Below are 22,399 nucleotides of genomic sequence, written 5' to 3'. Positions count from 1 at the left end.
ACTGAGAGTCATACAAGCTACAGCAAGAAGAATTCAGAGTTGCTTGTTTCTAGGACTTTGGGGTGGATACAAGGTCCACAGATTCCAGCAAGGAATAGAAAAGAAGGCAAACCTGTAATCGTGCCTACGAGCCCATCATCTGTTGGCCAGCATGGTGGCGGCAGCTGTCCAGAGGCCTTTGGTCTGGGTTTGAGCACAAACAAGGAAGCAAATGAGGTAGGAGAGGAACATATAAACATACCTTTCCCACCCGGTTCTTACTAAGTCCCAAGATTGGGGTTTGCAGCTAGGGTTTAGCAATTAAAGCCGAGATGTTGCAACACCTTTCCAGTTTGAAGAGGTGAAGGCATAAGGCCTGGGAATTTGTGGATTTGATACCACAGCCTTCTGTGCAAACAGGGGACTCACTCTGCCCCTCCAAGGCGGGGGGTGTGGGGGGGCTAGCTCTGGTTCCACTATTATCCCAAGCCCCACTATGAATGTCAGTTCTTTCCCAAAAGCAAATTGAACCACCAAATCTCTTTAAATCAGTGCTGACAGCCTAACCCCGAGTTTATGAAGCTGCAGGCCACAGAGGAGGCCCTCGGCTCCAGGGCTGCACCATGTGGGGTGAGTGTCTCTGACTCGAATGAACCAGAGCCTAGATTTCACTGTTTTCATCACCTTAACATTTACATTCGGAGAGCCTGGGGAAACAGCTCTTTGAGACAGAACATTAACCTTTGCTATAGCAAAGTCTTGGCTGTCTTTAAACCTCCAACAAAAAAATGCTACTCCTTACAACCATTCTAGCCTCGAGTCTCCTGGAAAGGTCAAAACATGGGAGGAGCCCAGACAGCAATGAAATCTCAGGAAATCTTAGAGCTTACGGGGACTGTAATGACCATCTAAAGTCCGCTCTAGCACTTTATGCATGAGTAAACTCAAGCTGAGGAGGTGGGGGCGGTTACAGAACTTTCTGCAGTCACATTACTGGATAGTCAATGAACTGTGACTGGAAATTGTGTTACCTGACCGTTCACTATAATGAACATCTGTTGGTTACTACACTTGACCCTTGAGCAATGCATGGGTTAGGGGCACTACCCCCGTGCAGTTGAAAATCTGAGTATAACTTTTGACTCCCCCCAAAATTTAACTCCTAATAGCCTAGGAGTTAAATTGAATTAAAAAATTGACAGAAGCCTTACTGGTAACATAAAGTCAATCAACACATTATGTTATATAAATATATATATATATATAACATATGTACACTGCATTCTTACAATAAAGTAAGTACAGAAAATGTTAAGAAAATCATAAGAGAAGATACATTTATAGTATTGTGCTGTATTTATAGAAAAAAAGTCCACTTATAAGTGAAATTGAACCTACACATGCAGTTCATGCCCATGTTGTTCAAGGGTCAACTGTATATGAAGACCTCTGTAGTTGTGTGACTCACAGGGGGAACAGGCTTCAGCTTCCCCTATGGAAGTCAGAGAGGCCCCAAATCCCTCCCCCACTTCCTGGAAGCAGGGAGATAACCTAAGCTCAGCCACCAGGACACTCTCACCTAGCCCTATGATAACGTCCAACCTGCCTGTGGCCACCATATTGGTTCTGCCCTAGGAACAGACTACTCTGAGCAGAGCCATATGTCCTAATGATAAATTTACCTGGTGATCAGTTCACTCATTGACCAATTTGCATTATGAACAGTTTATCTAAAATTCAAGCCTCTTTTGGGTATTTTTGCATTCATCTGGCTGCCATGTTTTTGTTTTTGCCACATTTTCGGGCATTTTTATGGATTTAAAAATTTAATTTCCTCTAAGGGTTTTTTTTCCTCTGCTAAATTTTGTATCTGTGTGTGTGTGTGTGGGGGGGTGTCTGTGTGAGCTCTACACCCAATGTGGGTCTTGAGCTCATGACCCCAAGATCAAGAGTCACATAGTCTACCGACTGAGCCAGCCAGGTGCCCCATAAATCTTGTATTTCTGATTAAGTATTTATGAAATGTGTCACCTTTTATAAACAATAAAATTGTTTACTGTTGTGGGAGTCTTTTAATAGTATATGAACCCTCCAACACACTGTAAGGGACTTTTTTTACAAGTTTGTATAGACTCTTTCTTCAAAGTTGTGTGCTCACAGCAAGAGACCCTTACTGAATCTGATATTCAAGGTATTAAATTCAGAATAATCCTAAGTTTTAAGCACAAAATGGAGTGCCCTTGGTCAGCACTTGATTTGACTTCAGCAATGAGATGAGAACAGCACAGCTCCTAACAATTAATGATAACTAATGTCTGGCTACAATAAATAAGAAAATACTAGAGCAAATGCATAATACTGGGTTCATATTCCATTCAAGTCCATAAACAAGTATTGAGTTTGACTATAATAATAAAACAACTAACATTTCTCAAAGGCCAACTACACGCCAAAGGCCAGGCTGAACACTGTACTATTTTTTTTTTTTTTTTTTACTGTCCACAGTATTTATTACTTGGGTTTTTTTTTATCAAGAGAAACTATTCCATAACCCAGTATTCATGTTTCATAGTTCAGGAACACAGGTCAGTGACAAACTTCCATGGAATCCAACCGAAAGAAATTCTTTACATTCCAAAATCACTTCGTACTCTGAAAGATACCGACCTTCATCTCTTCAAGATCTTTCATGGAATCATAATTTCTGTAGAAATCTGCATATGCCTTCTTTCTTGGTTCGGCCACAGCAGACTTAATAGAAAGCTGCAACCCCCAGACGCTTGGCCAGAAAGCCTTGCATTGGAGGTTTTGTCAAAACACTGGAAGTTATAGTGGTCATTCTCCTCAACACCAGCCTCAAACCCAACGTCCTTCCTAACTGATACCTGAACATTGTACTTATGTTTTCTCTTTGAATCGTGCTCTCTCAGGGCAGGGCTTCCTCTTTGTTCACTACTATCTCCTCAGCCAGCCCAGAGCAGACACCCAATGGCCCTGTTGGCTGCTACTGCTTATTATTTATCATCTCAAATGTAAAGGTGAGTAAATTCAAGCTCAAGAGTTGTTATTTGTCCAAGGACGTCAGGAAGGGCAGCATGATCCTGAAGCGTGGACTCCTTACACAAAGGAATGTGATCTCACCCGCATACTCTAAACAACGAAAGCCTGAAGGTTAGGGTGAGCGTGGATAGACGACTCAAAAGTTTTAATGCTCTTTAGTGCTGGGGAACTGGGGACAGGGTGTAACAGGTACAGAGGTCCCTGGGAGGGTATGGTTCTGACATGACTCTCTAAAGTCTCTACGGGAATGTTACTGGGGGTAAGAACATTCCAGAATAAGCCCAAGGTTCCTGGGGAGCCTTGGGACGGAATACAAGCAGGGGTCAGAGGTGAGGGGTATACCCAGGTGGCCTGTGCAAAGTGTTGTAGCCTTCCAAAACAAGGTTAGCTTGATGGCAAAGGGAGAGTCATTCTGAAAACCTGACACAATAAACATGGGACTTTATGGGCCAGCAAAGAGATTAGTTTTCACCTCTCTTCTTTTCTTCATCTAATAGATATTAAATTTATTTTTTCTAGAAATTAAAAGTGTCTCAGATTCTCCTGTGCCTTTGGCCTAGTGCCATGTGCTAACAGTAGTCAATAACATTTTGTATAACAAGAAAACTGTAGTTGGGAATGTAAAATGGTACAGCACTCTGGAAAATGATTTGGCAGTTTCTAGAAAACTAAGCATACACTTATCCTACAACCCAGCAGTTGCAGTCCTGGGCATTTATCCCAGAGGAATGAAAACTTATGTTCACATAAAAACCTGTACATGATTGTACATAGTAGCTTTATTTATAATAACCCCAAACTGGAAAGAGCCAAAATACCCTACAATAGGTGAATGATTAAACCAACTGTGGTACACCCATACTGCATGGAATGATATTTAACTATAAAAAGAACAAACTACTGATATAGGCAACAACTTGGATGGATCTCAAGGACATTGTGCTAAGTGGAAAAAAAAAAACCAACTCTCTGATCTCCTGCTGTATGATTCCATTTATATAAAATTCTCAAAATGAGAAAAAGAGACCTGATTAGTAGTTACCAGGGGTAGGGAAGGATGGGTGTGACTATAAAAGGGTAGCCCTAGGGAGATCTTTGTAGTGACACAACAGTTCCAGTGGCTACTCAATTCTACACAGGTGATAAAATAGCATACAAACACATCATACCAATGCCAGTGTCCTGGTTTTGATATTGTACTATAGTTCCCAGAGCCATAACCATTGGACGAAACTAGATGGAGGGTTCAAGGACCTCTCTGTACTATATTTGCAACTTCCTGTGAATATATAATTATTTCAAAATAGGAAGTTTTAAAAAAAGAAAGGAAAATTGTGGTGGAAAGCATCACCTGATTTCTCAAATTTCCCTTCTACACCATTCTGAAGAAATTCTAGTCAAGTGGAAGGATGCTCATGCCTCTCATATAGAGAAGTCTTCTTTATTCCTTTTACAGCTTCATAATATTCTGTTTCATGTCTGTATCGTATATATTTTTTCATCTAAACCCTGAATGTTTATTTCCATCTTTTGCTATTGCAAAGTCCTTATATTATTATAAATAGCTACCACGAACACCTTATGCATAAATTTCACCCGTTTCTTCTATGACTATGTTTGCAGTACAAATTCTTTGAAGTGGCAAAACTTGTTTTCTTAACAACTATGCTGTATTGCTATATTTATTCTATATTTTAAGCAACATATAAACTTTTTCCAAGGAGCCTCATTTCTGAAAATAGATATTTATGCACACATTCTTAATGGCAAAATTTTTAGTCTACTTCAAGTTATACATATTCAACATTAATAAAACATTTCTATTTAACTTAAGCTAGTCATTTATCTATTGGTGTTGATTTAAATACATTTAATTTTTTAAAATATTCATTTATTAGGGAGAGAGAGAGAGAGCACAAGTAGGGGGAAGGGCAGAGGGAGAAGGCGAAGCAGGCTCTCCGCTGAGCAGGGAGCCCCCCGTGCCTGGAAGAGCCAGATCCCAGGACCTTGGGATCACAACCTGAGCTGAAGGCAGCCACTTAACTGCCTGAGCCACCCAGGTGCCCCTTAATACATTTTTTAAAAAAGATTTTATTTATTTATTTATTTGAGAGATAGAGTGAGAGCAAGAGAGAGAGAGAGCACATGCAGGGGGAGTGGCAGAGGGAGAGGGAGAAGCAGACTCCCAGTTGAGTAGGGAGCCCCACATGGGGCTCTAGACCAGGACCTCTGAGATCATGACTTGAGAGGAAGGCAGTCACTTAACCAACTGAGCCACCCAGCCGCCCCTTAAATACATATTTTTAAAGATTTTCTTTTAAGTAATCTCTACACCAATGTGGGGCTTGAACCAACAACCCCCAGATCAAGAGTCCCATGCTCTAGGGACTGAGCCAGTCAGGTGCCCCAAATTAAATGCATTTTTAAAGTTATACACCCACTATTATAATACGGTTCATTTTTACACAGATCCAGAGAAAATGTACCTAAATATAACTACTACACATACAATAAGACTGGTGTTATTAATTCAGAGACATCTTCGAACCCAGCATTATAAATAGGTTCTAATATATTAAACAAAATGGTTTTCCTTCAGCTAAAAAAACACATTTTTTTAATCTAGTCAAGTAATCAGCATCAAAATGTTTGGGATGCTATGCCGCGCCTGGAAATGGGGCGTTGTATCCATCCTTTAAAAGTTCACGGTACAGCGTGTGGGTGAAGCTTTCTGGGCAACCTTTCCCTCTTTCAGCCTTTGCTGATGCGAAGCCAAAATCTGGGCTCTTAGGCTGAGTTTTGCAACCCACAGAAAATGTGGCTAAGGCCAGAGAACAGACGTATTTATACTTTCGGAGGTCCCACTTTTCACGAGTCACGTGGCTGCCCTGACACCTGCTTCTGCGCCTCCTGCAGCTTGCGGCCGCCAGCCAAGTGGAGCGGGCGCCCTCTAGGGCTGAGCCTCGGGAATAAAACAGTCACCGCCACCTGGGAAAGGGACTGGGGGAATTCACCTGGATGGCTTTTCCTCAACAGCTACGCTTCTAAAGCTTCCAGAAACTAAATTCTATCAGTGCGGTACCAGAAATAACCCAGTAGACCAATGCGTGTGCGTACGAGTGCGTGCACGCGGACACACCCATAATATCCCCCTTTAAGACCCCTAAAAGTTTGTCCCATTCAAACAAGGTTCATTACAGCATTGTTTGTCATGGAGAAACTGGAAACATCAATTTTTTAAAAAAGAAATATTTAAATCACCCTTTGTTTCTTTCCCTTGCTGATCACTAATCCAGATATTCCAGTTTTGCTTTTGCTACAATTTTATAAATTCATAATGATAAGTTAAGACTGTAATTAGACCCATTGCCAGGATAAATATTGCCCATTGCCAGGAGAAGGCAGGAAACTAGTAAGGGTGCTTGCCTCCAGGGAGGGGAATGTCACAAGGGAGACAAGGACACTCACTTTCCCTTTCCCCCCAAATTTATTATGAAAAACTTTCAAACATACAGAACAGTTGAAAGAATACTGCAATGAATTTCCACGTACTCACTACCTAGATGCCACAGCTGTTGTCACTCGTCATATTTGCTTTAGCTCTATATTTATTTGCCTGAAATATATAATTAAAGACCCACATGAAAAATTGTCTCTTTCACAGACAACATAATTGTCTATGTGGACAATCCCATGGAACCTACAAAAAAAGCTTCTAGAAATAATAAATGAGTTTAGCAAGGTTGCAGACATAATGTCAACCCCTGAAATCCACTGTATTTAGATATACTAGCAGTAAACAATCGGAAACTGAAAATTTTAAAATAACATTTACAATAGCCTAAAAAGGACAGAAATACTCAGACATAAATCTAATAAAATATGTGCAAGATCAGAATGCTGAAAACTACAAAACTCCAGTGAAAGAAATAAAAGAAAACGAAGTAAACGGAGAGACATGCTATGAATTTGGTTGTGAAGACTCAGTATAGTTAGGATATCAGTTCTTCCCAAAATGTTCTATAGATTCATCTCTATTTTTTTCTTTTTTTGACAGAGAGAGAGCGAGCGAGTACAAGCAGGGGGAGCTGCAGTCAGAGGGAGAGGGAGAAGCAGGCTCCCTGCTCAGCAGGGAGCCCGATGTGGGGCTCTATCCCAGGACCGCAGGATCATGACCCAAGCCGAAGGCAGATGCTTTAACCATCTGAACCACCCAGGTGCCCCATTCATCACTATTTCAATCAAAATTCTATCAAAAATTTTTTTGTAGATGCAGATAAGCTGATTGTAAAACAATTTTGAAAAAGAAGAGTAACGTTGGAGGACTTATACTATTCGATTTTAAAAACTATTACACAGCTTCAGTAATTAAGACTATAATATTGAAGGGATAAACATAGAGATCAATGGAACAGAATAGATAGTCCAACTATAGACCCACACAAAACAGTCAATTGATTTATGTACAAAGGTGCAAAGTCAACTCAATGGAGAAAAGATGGTCTTTTTACTAAATGATGTTGAAACAAATGGACACCATCTGCAAAGAAAGAAAACTTGGGACCTAAACCTCACACCTTAAACAAAAATTAACTCAAAATGGGTCATTGATCTAAATGTAAAACTATAAAACTTTAAAGTTTTTTAAAGATTTTATTTATTTTTTTTGACAGAGAGATAGAGAGCACAAGTAGGCAGAGGGAGAGGGAGAAGCAGGCTCCCCGCTGAGCAGGGAGCCTGACATGGGGCTCAATCCCAGGATCCTGGGATCATGACCTGAGCTGAAGGCAGCCACTTAATGGACTGAGCCACCCAGGCACCCCTAAAACTATAAAACTTTAGAAGGAAATATCAGAGAAAACCTTTGCAATCTGGTGTTAGGCAGAGTTCTTAGATAAGATACCAAAATGTGACCCATAAAAGAAAAATTTGGTAAATTGAATTTCATCAAAATTTAAACCTTTTTCTCTACAAAAGACACTAAGAAAATGAGGAGATATGCCACAGACTGTGAGAAAATATTTGCAAGTTAGTTATCCAACAAAGAACTTGTATCCAGAATATATATGTAACTCAACTGTAAGAAAATTTCAAATGACCTAATAAAAAATGGGCAAAGGATTTAAACAGGTATTTCACCAAAGATGATATACAAATGGCCAATAAGTCTTTGAAGAGATGTTCAACATCATTAGCCATTAGGGAATGCAAATTAAAACCATGATGATATCACTACATACCTAACAGAAAGGCAAAAAAGCGAAAAGAACAAACAAATGATACTACCAAGTGTTGGTGAGGATATGGAGTGGCTGGAACTCTCATACACTGGTAGTGAGAATACAAAATGGTACAGCCACTCCGGAAAGCAGTTTGACAGTTTCTTAAAAGTTAAATACACACACCGTATGACCCAGTAATCCCAATCCCACACCATAGAGAAATACCAACATATGTTTACACAAAACTCTGTTAAAATTTTGTATTAGCTCTATTCAGTATTGCCAAAAACTGGGAACAACTCAAATGTCCCTCAACAAGTAAATGGATAAACCAGCTGTGGTACATGCATACAACAGAATACTACTCAGTAAGAACAAAGAATGAACTATTAATACACATGACAACTTGGATGAATCTCAAAGGTATTATGTGAGTGAAAGAAGTCAGTCTCAAAAAGTTATATACTGTATGATTTCATTTATATAACATTCTGGAAAAGGGAATAGTATGACAACAAACACAGATTAGTGGTTATCAGGGATGGGAGGAAGGAGTGGGCTTTGTGAGGACAGGAGGAGGGAGTTTTGGGGGGTCATAGGACTGTTCAGTATCCTCATTGTGGTTGTCAGCTTCAAAACTCATAAAGCTGGACACACACACACACAATTTTGCTATATGCTCACTTAAAAATATATTTTTAAAAAGCTAATCTTCGTGTAAACAAAGGGAGATACAGTCTTACATGCTTATACACAAGTGGTCCTTCCTGTAAATACACAGAAGAAATGAGTCATAGTGGCTGTTGAGGCAGGGAAAGGAAGCAAGGTATCCAAGGTGGGGGAAGGGAGGGCAATTACTTTATACCTTCCTGTACTTGAATTTTTTTTCCTATAATGAAATAAATTTCCTACTCAAAAATATTTTTGGAATTCAAAATAAAATACAGAACATAAAGGCATATGGATATATGGGAAAGAAATATGTAAAAGTAATAAATAGTATTTTGATCACAATTGAGATTTATTATAAATCTTCCTTTTATTTTTAAATCTCATGTTAAACTACTACACATTCTCCTTTCCAGGCGTTTTTCTACGCATACATACTTTTAGATAAAATTGGGATTATATTTCAAACTGTTTTTATTCTGCTTTTTTCATTTAATATTATTTCATAAATACTTTTGCATACTATTTAATTCTTTAAAGATAGAATTTCAGGTATTATGTAATATTTCAACATCTGGATATATCGTAATTTATCTAAGTATTTTCCCAGATATTTAAATAGTTGAAAAATTGTCCTACTATATGAATATTTTCACATAAATTAATCAAAAGCAAACAAGATTTAAGAGGATAAATCCTTACAAATAGAATAACTAGGCCAAAGAATATGGATATATTATAATATGTAAACACCTTTATTTGTATGTATGAACATATTTATTTGAAGGTTCTTGAGATCAGCTAACAAACTGCTTTCCAGAAACACTGGAACAATTAACACTGTATATGAGCGTCCATTTCCTTGAACCCTTACAAGTATTAGGTAAACTTTGTTAAATCTTTAGCAATTTGAAGGGCCAAGAAATGAGGTCTCATTGATGCTTTGATTTCCACTCCTTTGGGTATGAGTGAAGTCAGACATAATTCATGGTTTTGTTTTATTTTTTTGACATAATTCATGTTTGCTAGTCATTTCTACTACTTTGTGAAGTGTCTCTTCATGCTTTTTGCCCATTTTCCATTGGGATTTTAGTGTTTTCTCCTTATTTCTTAGGAATTCTTCATGTATTAAATATTTATATAAATTTATGCCATGTCTGTGACAAAGATTTTCCCAGTATATTATTTGGCTTGTAATTTTATGAACTATGTATGTTAATTAACAATCAACTAAAGAAATATATTCTCATTATAAAAAAAAATCATACTACGTAAAAGGTATAAAAAGAAAAGTAAAACATTCCTTGATCTCTATTAGTCAAATTCTACCCTTCTACCATTTAGCCTCTCTTCACAATTTCTCATGAATTCTTTCAAAACACTTCTTTTATGAGTATAGTATATATATTTATTCCTGTATTTTATTCACACAAATGGGATTCCATTTTCTTAGTTCATATCTAACCTTGCTTGGAGATTGTTTCCAATAAGAACATATGGTATATATGTATGGATCCGTACATGTAGGTCTGCCTCATTCTCCTGTTCTTTTTCTTTTAACAGAAGAATGATATTCCATGAAGGAGATGTAACATGCTTCATTAAACTAGTTCCCAACTGATGGATATGTGAATGCTTCTAGTTTTTCACTATTTCTGCTTTTTAAAAATTTCTTTATCCAATATTCATTTGTATATTATATTTTGGTACAGGGTTTCCCAGTCTTTGTAACCTGTGAGGAAAGATAAGATCAGTTTCATAAAAACGTATTTATAAGATATCACAGAAACTGGAGGCATTGTTGTTGATAAAATAGTAATAATCATTAATATGCCACCTGTCCCTGGAGACAAAGCATGTCTTCTCTGCTTCGTCCTGAGGGAACAGAAGGAGACTTTCATTCACTGAGACTTCACATGTGAAGTTTGAATTCCGCTGTGATCACTTTCTTAAAAGAGGGTGACAGATGATAAGCACATGGAAAGGTGTATAACATTGTTGGTAATCAAGGAAATAAAAATTAAAACCACATGATATATAAACCCACACCCAACAGGATAGCAAAATCTTAAAAACTGATATCATCAAATGTTGGTAAAGATTTGGAGTAACTTAGTTGGTTAAGAGGCTGCCTTTGGCTCTGGTCATGATCCTGGAGTCCCGGGATCGAGTCCCGCATCGGGCTCCCTGCTCCGTGGGAAGCCTGCTTCTCCCTCTCCCACTCCCCTGCTTGTGTTCCCTCTCTCGCTGTGTCTCTCTCTGTCAAATTAAAAAAAAAAAAAAGAAGAATGTTATAGGAATCACACTACCTGATTTTAAGAATTACAATATAGCTAGTTATCAAGACAGTATGGTGTTGGAGGAGGAGGAGGGACAGAGATATAGATCAATGGAACAGGATGGACTCCAGAAATACACCTACACAAATTTGGCCAAATGATTTTTTTACAAACATGCAAAAACAATGCAATGGAGAAAATAGTTCTCTCAACAAATGGTATTGGAATAATTGGACATACTTAAGGAAAAAAAACAAAGATCTCAATCTAAACCTAAATCTTATACAAATTTTAACTCAAAATAGATCATAGATCTAAGTGGAAAACACAAAACCATAACACTTTTATAAAAAAAGAGAAAATCTTTGTATGCTGTTGTTAGGTAAAAATTTCTCATATATGATACCAAAAAGCATAATCCATAAAAGGAAAAAGTTGAAAAATTGGACTTCATTAAAATTAAAAACTTTTGCCCTGTGAAGTAACCTTACAGGATGAAAAGACAACCCATAAACTGAAGAACATATCTGCATACCACGTATCTGACAAAAGACTTGCATACAGAATCCATAAACAGTGCTCTGAACACAACAGTAAGAAAATAATCCCAATATGCAAAAATCAATCAATGAAATAGACCACATAAACAGAATGAAGGGGGTAAACTGTGTGGATACAGAAAAAGTATATGCCAAAATTCAACACCCTTTCATGTTAAAAACATTTGACAAACTAGGAATAGAAGGAAACCACTTCAACATAATAAAGGCCATGTATGAAAAACCTACAGCTAGCATCAGCTAACTCAATGGTGAAAAACTGAAAATTTTCCCTCTAAGATCAGGAAGAAGACAAGGATGACTGCTTTTGCCACTTCTACTCAACACAGTATTAGAAGCTCTAGCCAGAGCAATTAGACAAGGAAACAAAAAGGCACCCAAATTGGAAAGGAAGACATAAAATCATTTCTTTTTACAGATGGCATGATCTTATGCATAGGAAATCCTAAAGATTACACACACACACACACAGACACACACACACACACCTGTTAGAATAAACAAATTTAGCAAATTTGCAGGATATGAAATCAGCACACAAAAGTCACAGTTGCATTTCTATACACTGACAATGGACAATAATATGAAAATGAGATTAAGAAAACCATTCCACTCATAATAGCCTCCAAAAGAAAAAAATAATTAGGAATTAATTTAACCAAGGAGGCTAAAGATTTAAACACTGAAAACCACAAGACATTGCTAAAGGAAATTAAAGAAGATACAAATAGGGCGCCTGGGTGGCTCAGATGGTTGGGCGTCTGGCCTCTGGCTCGGGTCGTGATCTCAGGGTCCTGGGACTGAGTCCCGCATCGGGCTCCTTGCTTAGCAGGGAGCCTGCTTCTCCCTCTGCCTACCACTCCCCCTGCTTGTACTCTCCCTCTCTCTAGCAAATAAATAAAATCTTTAAAAAAAATAAAGAAGATACAAATAAATGAAAGATATCCCGTGTTCATAGATTGGAAGGTTTAATATTGTTAAGATGTCAATACCACCTGAAGCAATTTACAGATCCAGGGCAGTCCCTATCAAAATCCCAATGACAGTGTTTGCAGAAGTAGTAAAAATCCATCCTAAAGTTCATATGGAATCTCAAGGAACTCCAAGTAGCCAAAACAACCTTGAAAAAGAATAACAAAGCTGGAGGACTCAACTTCTGATTTCAAACTTACTACCAAGCTACACTAATCAAAACAGTGTGGTACTGGGGTGCCTGGGTGGATCAGTTGGGCGTCCGACTCTTGGTTTTGGCTCCGGTTGTGATCTCAGGGTCCTGGGACTGAGCCCTGCATTGGGCTCCCCACTCAGCAGGGAATCTGCTTGTCCCTTTCCCTCTGCTCCTCCTCCTCTCTCTCTCTCTCTTTCAAATAGATAAAATCTTAGAAAAAAAAAAAAGTGTGGTACCGACATAAATATAGACATGGAGACCAAGAAATAGACTGGAAAGCTCAAAAGTAAACTCTCCCATATATGGTCAAATGATTTTCAACAAGGGTGCCATGACAGTCAACAAGGACAGTGTTTTCAACAAATGGTATTGGGAAAACTGGATATTCACGTGCAAAAGAATGAAATTGGACCCACCGTTACATCATATATAAAAATTAACTCAAAATAGACCAAAGACCTAAACATAAGAGCTAATACTACAAAACTCTTAGAAGAAAATATGGGAGAAATGCTTCATGATATTGAATTTAGCAATGATTTTTTTAGATATGTTAAATCAGAAGCAAACAGAGACCAATCTTGAAAATTCCCTGAACTGACAAAACCAGCTTATCATACAAACAAAGCTTCATTTAGCTTATTCTGCAAGGCTAACTTGATCTGGATAATTTCTTGCTTGCATCCCTATAAATGAAAAGCAAAACTTGAACTGTTTCCCAAGGTTAATATGAAAATATTAACTGAAATATCGCTGAAAATTGTGATATTATAACCAATCACCGTGAAGAGTAAACTCACTGCTTTCTCACTATATAAACTGCTTTATAACATATACTCCTAAGACTCATGTCATGTTTTAGTTTGAGGGCTCCCAGTTTACAAACTGTCTTTTTGGTGTGTGCACAGTAAGTTTTTACTAATTACTACTTCAGTGATTCACTGGTTTTACTTGGGCTATTTTGAATCTTTGACAGATATAATACCAAAAGCATAGGCAATAAGAGAAAAAATAAGTTGGACTTTATAAAAATTAAACACTTTTGTGTAACAAGGGACACTATCACCAGAGTGAAAACGCAACCCAAGGGATGGAAGAAAATATTTGCAAATCATATATCTGATAAGGGATTAATATCCAGGTTATATAGAGAACTGTAACTCAACAACAACAAAACAACTCAGTTGAGAAATAGGCAAAAGACTTGGATAGCCATTTCTCCAAGACACACAGATGGCCCATAAGCACATGAAAAGATGATCAGTATCACTAATCATTAGGGAAATGCAAATAAAAACCACGATGAGATACTACTTCATACACATTAGAATGGCTATTAACAATTAAGCAGAAAATAATAAATCTTGGTGAGAATGTAAAGAAATTGGAACCCTTTGTGCATTGCTGGTGGGAATATACACTGGTTAATTTACAATGGAAAACAGAATGGTCATTCCTCAAAAAAATTAATCATACTATTAACATATGATCCAGCAACACCACTTCTAGGTATATACCCCAAAGAACTAAAAGCAGGGATTCAAATAGATATTTGTACACTAATGTTCATAGCAGCATTATTCACAAATCTAAACGTTGAAAACAACCAAAATGTCCATCAACAGAAGAATGGATAAACAAAATGTGATATATGCATACAATGGAATATTACTTAACCTTAGAAAGGAATGAAATTCTGATACATGCTACAATATTGATGAACTTTGAAGACATTACGCTAACTGAAACGAGCTAGTCTCTCACACACACACACACACACACACACACACACACACAGTATAATTTCACTTATATGAGGTAGAGTAGTCCAATTCATAGAGATGGAATGGTGGTTGCCAGTGGCTAGAGAAGAGGGGAATGGAGAGTTACTGCTTAATGACTACAGAGTCTCCTTTTGGGAAAATGAAAAAGTTCTGGAAGGGTGTCTGGCTGGCTCAGTGGGTAGAGCATGCGACTCTTGATCTCAGGGTTGTAAGTGCAAGCCCCACGTTGGGTGTAGAGATTACTTAAAAATTAAAAAAAGAAAGAAAAAGAAAAAGTTCTGGAGATGGATGATGGTGGTAACTGAACAACAATATGAACATATTAAAAATGCCAATGAACTATATGCTTAAGATGGTAAATTTCATGCATGTTTTACTAAAATAAAAAAACAAATAATCTAATTAGAATATGAGCAAAAGACTTGGACACTTCGCCAAGGATGGATAGCAAGTAAGCATGTGAAAAGATGTTCAATAATCATTAACCATTAGAGAAATGCAAATTAAAAGTCATGAGGGACACTGCTACACATCTATTACAATGGCTAAAATAGAAAATACTGGTAATATCACATGCTGGCAAGGATTCAGAGCAACTGGATGTCTCATACATGGCTGGAGGTAATGTAAAATGGTATATCCACTCTGGAAAAACACTTCGATATAATCACACTGCTCAGTATTTACCTGAAGAAATGAAAAGTAATGTTTACACAAAAACCTATGAGCCGATGATCTAAAACTGGATACAACCCAATGTCCTTCAAGGGATGAATGGATAAACATACAACTACTTTGCAATAAAAAATAATGAAATGTTGATACATGCAACAACTTGAATGGATCTCAAGAGCATTAGGCTGAGTGACAAAAGCTGATCCCAAAGAGTTACATATTGTATGATTCCATGTATAAAACATTCTTGAAATAGTAAATTATAGTGACTGAGAACAGATTAGTGGTTGCCAGGAGTTAGGGGTTGGGGAGGGTGTGACTATGAGGTAACATGAGGGAGGTACTTTGTGGTGATGGAACAATACAATTCTGTATTCTGATGGCGGGAGTAGTTACGCGATCTGTACATGTAATACACTTCTGTAGTATTATACACCCCCACAAGAATGCATATGAAAGCTGGATAAAGTCTCTAAATGAGTTAACAGCATTGTATCAGTATCGATTTAGGGGATTTGACAAGGTACTATGGTTATACAATACAGTGGGCAAAGATAGGTGAAGGGTACCTGGAAACTCTTTGTACTAGTTTCACAATTTCTTGTGACAAAGTCTTTCAAAAGAAAAAACTAAAAGAAAGAGGAGGGGCGTCTGGCTGGCTCAGTCAGAAGAGCTTGTGGCTCTTGATCCCCGGGTCATGAGTTCCAGCCCCATGTTGGGTGTAAAGATTATTAAAAACATAAAATTTAAAAAAGAAAAGAAAGAGTAAACTATTGCTATGCTCAACAACATGGATGAATATCCAAAACATTTTGCTGAGCCAGACACAAGAGTACACATCATATAATCCCCTTTATTTCAAGTTCTAAAACAGGCAAATTAAGTTACAGTGATGGAAATCAGATCTGTGGTTGCTTGGGGTGGTGATGTGTGGGGAATGATTGGGAGGAAACATTGAGGGAACTTTCTGAGGTGATGGGAATGTGCATTTTACTGTGTCTAAATTACACCTAAAAAGGTAGGGGGAGTGAAAAGCCCTCTTAATAAATCTCGTTTGAAATGACCAAGCAAAAAAAAAAAAAAAAAAGCCCATAGACGCTGAAAATTTTGGATGAAGGACTTTCTGACAACTGACAACCCAAAGTGACTTGAGGACAACTGGAGATTGTAACTGTAATCACCTGAGAGGGTTCCTGTGAGAATTAAATGAGCTGTAAAGCACTTATCACAGTGCCCGGCACACAGCACGCGCTTAATCCATCAGTGAAAGCTCCGGTTCGCATTCTAAGCAACGGACGGTGCGCGGTCCCGGGAAGACCGGGCTCATTCATAAGGTGGTTAAGTTCCTATCATTAGAGTGTGCGCAAGCGACACCTGGTGCCCTTAGGGTTTCAGTGCCCTCAAAAGGCTGATCTAACTCTTAAGGTCCCTGCAGCCTCAAGTTATGTTCCTCAGAGTCTGCCTTTCGGTCCCCATGCTTCAAACACCACCACTTACGGACGTGTCCCCGGCGCGCAGCGCGCACTGCAGCAGCCGCCCGCTCCCGAGGAGAGACAGCGGTAGAACCACCCAACACGCCTCCTCAGCCCCGCCCCTCGGCCCCTCACCCCTGAGGGAATGGGCGGGGCACGCAGGCATCGCGCCCTGCCATTGGCCCGAACTGGCGGCGGAGGTGGGGCCTAATTCGACTGCGGTCCTACCGTGTTGTCATTCGGCGACGGCTAGAGGACACAGTCAAGATGGCGGCAGTGTCTGGCCTGATGCGGAGACGCCTTGAACAGGTAGGCAGCGGTACGCGTGCCTCCGCGCGATCCCTGCCCACCTTGCGTCCCCTCTCAGTGTCCTCTCTCTCCCCGCAAGGTCTCCGGGCTGCTGAGGAGGCGCCTCCACCGGACGGCGCCGGCGGCGCTGCAGGTAGGTGGCCGGGACCCTAGCCGGGGCAGGGAGGGGCCGTCGATCCCGGGGCGGAGGCTGGGGGCGCGCCTGCGCCGTGGGGAGGGGGACGGCCGCGGGCCCTGGAGTGGACGGATTCCCACGTCCTGCTGGAATTCGCCGTGCCTCTGTTGCGACCCAGTGCCGGACACACTACCAGATCACCCCCGCCAGGCTCATTGGGATCTGTGGGCGGTCTGAGTACCCTAGACTTGACGCTTCTTCCCTCATCCCCCTTTTAAATTTTTTACTGTACTAAAATATACATAACCAAATTTACCATTTTTAAAGTGTATATTTAGCGGCACTAAGTCCATTACTATGTTGTGAGACCATCACCACCATCCGTCTTCAGAACTTTTATCACCATCACAATCAGAAACTCTACGCCTTAAACGGGAACTTCCCATTTCCCCCTAGCTCCTGGTAACCTCTATTGCACTTTCTGCGCCTGTTAATTTGTCTATTCTAGGTACATCCTATAAATGGAATCCTACAATGTTTGTCCTTTTAGGTCTGGCTTATTTCACTTAGCATGATCTCAAGGTTCACTCATGTTGTAGCATGTGTCAGAATTTCATCTTTTTTTAAGCCTAATATTCCATCTTATGCATATACCACATCTTGTTCATCCATTCATCTGTTGATGGATATTTCGATGTTTTCATCTTTTGGATTTGTGAATAATGTTGCTAAGAACATTGGTTTGCAAATAGCTGAGTCCCTGCTTTTATTTCTTTTGAGCATCTATCTAGAAGTGGGATTGTTGGATCATATGGTAATTCTATGTTCAACCCTTTGAGGAATTTCCCACCCCTTTTATTTTACTAGAGGATTCTACCAGTCTGTCTAGTAAAATAACTTGTAGATTCTGAAGGTAGTGTTTGGAAGTGCCTGGTACCTAGTGAGTGCTCCAAACATAGTCTTCCTTAACAGTTCTCTGTCCCACACTAAACCAAGTGTGGAAATAAAACAACCCGGTATAATTTCTACTTAGGAAACTACTTATGAGCTGGTCTGCTCAGCAAACAGATTTTGTTAAGCTTAGATGCACATCAAGAAAAGTGTTCAGTAAACTTCTCATTAACAAATCCAGTCAGGCTGTATGATAAAAATGTTACTTTTGGAATTCTTTTAACTTTTAAAGAGAAGCCTGTTCTAGCGATAGTTTTTATCTTGTATGCTGTAGGCAGCCTAGGTAATTATAAAAGGAGAGAATCTCAGTAGTATCTGAAATAATCCTGTAGTAATCTTTGTTGATTGTTTTCTCCATACCTGTGACAGGTGACAGTTCGTGAGGCTATAAACCAAGGTATGGATGAGGAGCTGGAAAGAGATGAGAAGGTATTTCTGCTTGGGGAAGAAGTTGCCCAGTATGATGGGGCATATAAGGTAACCCAGGATACGTAAAAGCAATATAAATTGAGGTGGCTATTAGCCCCCATATACATTTAAAAGTAATGAGATCATTGTGTAATTTTAGGTTAGTCGAGGCCTGTGGAAGAAATATGGAGATAAGAGGATCATAGACACTCCCATATCTGAGGTAAGCCTTCCATCAGGAAGCATACCTTTCAGGGGCATGTTAAAGTGTACACACTGTTCTGATTTTTATGGATTTTCACTTGTGTTTATGTTTTACTTATAGATGGGCTTTGCTGGAATTGCTGTGGGTGCAGCTATGGTATGTAATCCTCTTTATGAATCTCATCCAAAGAGATTTCTTTTAACATGACCTTTTAAAAACATTAAATTTTGGAATGGTTGCCGCTTTTTATTGCTTTTTAGTTTTTTAAAGATCTTTGTTTTTGATTTGACAGGCTGGGTTGAGGCCCATTTGTGAATTTATGACCTTCAATTTCTCTATGCAAGCCATTGACCAGGTTATAAACTCAGCTGCCAAGACCTACTACATGTCGGGGGGCCATCAGCCTGTGCCCATAGTCTTCAGGGGGCCCAATGGTGCCTCAGCAGGTGTGGCTGCCCAACACTCACAGTGCTTTGCTGCCTGGTATGGGCACTGCCCAGGCTTAAAGGTGGTCAGCCCCTGGAATTCAGAGGATGCAAAAGGACTTATTAAATCAGCCATTCGGGATGATAATCCAGGTCAGTAGAGTGACCCTTAGGTCTCTTTTGAACCTTAAAGAACTAAGTTGAAATCTTTGCCTGGAAGGAAGCCGTTAAAGGCTTCTAGTTAGGCTTAGACATATCATATGAAATGTTAATTAATGATTTACAGATACAGTAGAGACCGTTTTAAAAAAGGTGTTTTTGTTTTTGCTTTTCTGAGTACAAAGAGGCCTGTTAGGTATCTACAACGCTGGTTTAACTACAATAGATGAAATGAGGACTGAGCAGACAATAAATGCCAGCACCTAAATCATCCTCTCAAGGCTACTGGACACACTAGATGGGAGGCTTCCTAATCGGCACGGTGAAACTTTTCACAAAATGAATGATAGTGTTGTATATCCATTTGGTCATGTAGTTACTTCTGTTAAATATTTGTATTTTGCAGTGGTAGTGCTAGAGAATGAACTGATGTATGGAGTTCCTTTTGAATTTCCCTCAGAAGCTCAGTCAAAAGATTTTCTGATTCCCATTGGAAAAGCCAAAATAGAAAGGCAAGGTAAGAGCACTTAGTACATGCTCAAATATTATTTGTAATCTAGCCCCTGTATTTATGTTGGTCAAATTCATTCCTTTTTTTTTTTTTTTTTTTTTTTTTTTAAGAGGTTGGGGAGGGTCGGAGGGAGAGGGAGAGGCTCTAAGCCCAACTCGGGCTCGGTCTCCCGACTCTGAGATCGTGACCTGAACTGAAATCAAGAGTCGGAAACTTAACCAACTGAGCAACCTAGGCACCCCTGGTCAAATTCATTCTTGAGGTTACTGCCCTTTACTTTGATTAGGAAATTAGAGGAGGAGTTCAAGTAAAGAAATGTGTCATGCTTTGCTCCTACACTTGTGCTTTCCTAATTCGCAGTCTGGTAGATTTGAATTTCATCTCTAGGGAGGCTACCACATTCCTCACCTCCCTGGAACGGAGTTGAGTTGAAGATTTTACAAATGAACAAGAGCCACAGTGGCTGCAGAGCAGTACAACATCTTTAGTTTCAACCTGGCCTCTGATCTGTGACCACTTTGTTTCAGGGACACACATAACCGTAGTTGCCCATTCAAGACCTGTGGGCCACTGCTTAGAAGCTGCAACAGTGCTATCTAAAGAGGGAATTGAATGTGAGGTATGTGGACATTGATTTCTTAAAGAATCAGAAAGTTTCCTTTTAAATCTAAAACCCAGAAATAGGAGTTTGAATTCTGTAACAGGTTAACTAAGTGTAAAATCTTGCTTTGTCACTCAGTTCTGCTTCTGCATGTAGCTGGGAACCTTCTTGCTTTTCAAATACCTAGCTTTTTACCATGTAGGTTCTAGCTCTGTTAGAATAGTACCTGCTTTCTCAAGTTGGGATCCAACCTTGGAGCTGGAGGTCGGGAGAGGGGCAAACTAGAAATCAGGGTCTCACTCTTTCATGTCCAGCACCTACCGCTCGCTGGTTACACTTGGGCAAGATCCGTACTGTGAATCTCAGCCCCATCAGCTGTAAACCAAGGAGAATACATTCACTGTCCCATCAGGGTGGTTGTGGGAAAATTACACGTAGTGTAGCACCTGGTGCACGGGGAGCAGTCCGTTGGTAGTTACTAGTTGTTTTGACGAGAAGGAAGTTAAAGCCCAAGAGGGTAAGTGCATTCTTAACAGAACCACTTGTGGTAGAGATAAAGATTTTTGTTTTAATTACAATTTCCCATTTTACATTTTGTTCTTGAATAGGCAGATTTGATTTTCCTAGACCCAGAGATTAACAGGAAACAAAGAGGGAGTGGTATTATGGGGATGAGGCTGTATTTGTGGTGCAGTGACTCTATAAAGCATATCTGTATTGTCTGTTTAGGTGATAAATATGCGAACCATCAGACCAATGGACATTGAAACAATAGAAGCCAGTGTCATGAAGACCAATCATCTCATAACTGTGGAAGGAGGCTGGCCACAGTTTGGAGTAGGAGCTGAAGTTTGTGCCAGGATCATGGAAGGTATTTCAGAGAAAATGGTTCTAGAATACTCAAGCTGTAATAAACAGTGTGTACCTGGATACTGGATAGAGATCAAAAGCTAGGGGTGGCCAACAGTCTTAACTTTCAACTTGTCACCTGGGCATTTTTCCTTTGGGTAAATATTTTTAAAAAGCCAGAAGCAGTCCCGGTAATTAGTATTCCTTTAGATTTTCTCTCCTTTGGAGAGCCATACTCCCTGTGGGAAGGTGGTGGTGCTAAGGGTCTTTTCTTGCCTCTCTCAGTTGAGCCTCCTTCTCTTCTAGGCCCTGCATTCAATTTCCTGGATGCTCCTGCAGTTCGTGTCACTGGTGCTGACGTCCCTATGCCTTATGCGAAGATTCTGGAAGACAACTCTATACCTCAGGTTAAAGACATCATATTTGCAATAAAGAAAACATTAAATATTTAGTTTGGACTTGAATTTCAAGTCATTGGGATTTATGTAAAATACTTGCTGTCACTTCACCTGGATTGTACTGTAAGACCTTACGATTCATCAAGTTATCCTTAAAGCAACAAGACAAATGTTTTTGTACTTGGAAGAAGTTTAAATGTGTTTGTATGTGGAAAACTTCTTCTCTCCTGTCCTAGACTCCATGGGGTTTTTTTTGGTCTCTTACAATTACCATGTTCTTTGAATAAGGTTAATGTAAAATTTTACCCTCTCACAAGGACAAGGTATGAATGTGGCAGAGTTCTACAGAAAGATGTATCCAAAAATGACAACTTGTATGTAAAGATGAAACCTATTATCTACATTTGCTGTTAGATTGTTTTGATAAGGAATAAAGGAGTTCCTAATTATAACTAATTGTATTTTTATTTTTATTTTTTTAAAGATGTTTATTTATTTGACAGAGACACAGCAAGAGAGGGAACACAAGCAGGGGGAGTGGGAGAGGGAGAAGCAGGCGTCCCGCTGAGCAGGGAGCCCAATGCGGGGCTCAATCCCAGG

At 39.3% G+C, this 22,399-nt stretch overlaps 1 protein-coding gene across 1 annotated transcript; it reads left to right on the top strand.

Annotated features, from left to right (window-relative positions):
* Window positions 1-17,080: 17,080 nt before the first annotated feature.
* PDHB (pyruvate dehydrogenase E1 subunit beta) lies at window positions 17,081-22,251 on the top strand. The gene is made up of 10 exons (XM_027583312.2): window positions 17,081-17,177; window positions 17,257-17,310; window positions 18,613-18,720; window positions 18,812-18,874; window positions 18,977-19,012; window positions 19,149-19,434; window positions 19,847-19,957; window positions 20,479-20,570; window positions 21,282-21,423; window positions 21,708-22,251. Exons 1-10 carry the CDS (start codon window positions 17,136-17,138, stop codon window positions 21,851-21,853), a joined length of 1,080 nt encoding a protein of 359 aa, XP_027439113.2. The 5' UTR covers window positions 17,081-17,135; the 3' UTR covers window positions 21,854-22,251.
* The last annotated feature ends 148 nt before the right edge of the window (window positions 22,252-22,399 follow it).

This window comes from Zalophus californianus, chromosome 1 (genome assembly GCF_009762305.2).
Source record: "Zalophus californianus isolate mZalCal1 chromosome 1, mZalCal1.pri.v2, whole genome shotgun sequence".
NCBI lineage: Eukaryota > Metazoa > Chordata > Mammalia > Carnivora > Otariidae > Zalophus > Zalophus californianus.
Note: the sequence above shows the minus strand (reverse complement) of the source record. Positions and strands in the feature narration are given on the sequence as shown.

Bases quoted from the DNA above. Each gene is read 5' to 3' on its own strand.
- PDHB (XM_027583312.2), top strand. From the start codon at position 17,136: ATGGCGGCAGTGTCTGGCCTGATGCGGAGACGCCTTGAACAG. The intron at 17,311-18,612 runs GTAGGTGGCCGG...TACCTGTGACAG, and splicing joins CGGCGCCGGCGGCGCTGCAG to GTGACAGTTCGTGAGGCTAT. The intron at 21,424-21,707 runs GTATTTCAGAGA...CTTCTCTTCTAG, and splicing joins TTGTGCCAGGATCATGGAAG to GCCCTGCATTCAATTTCCTG.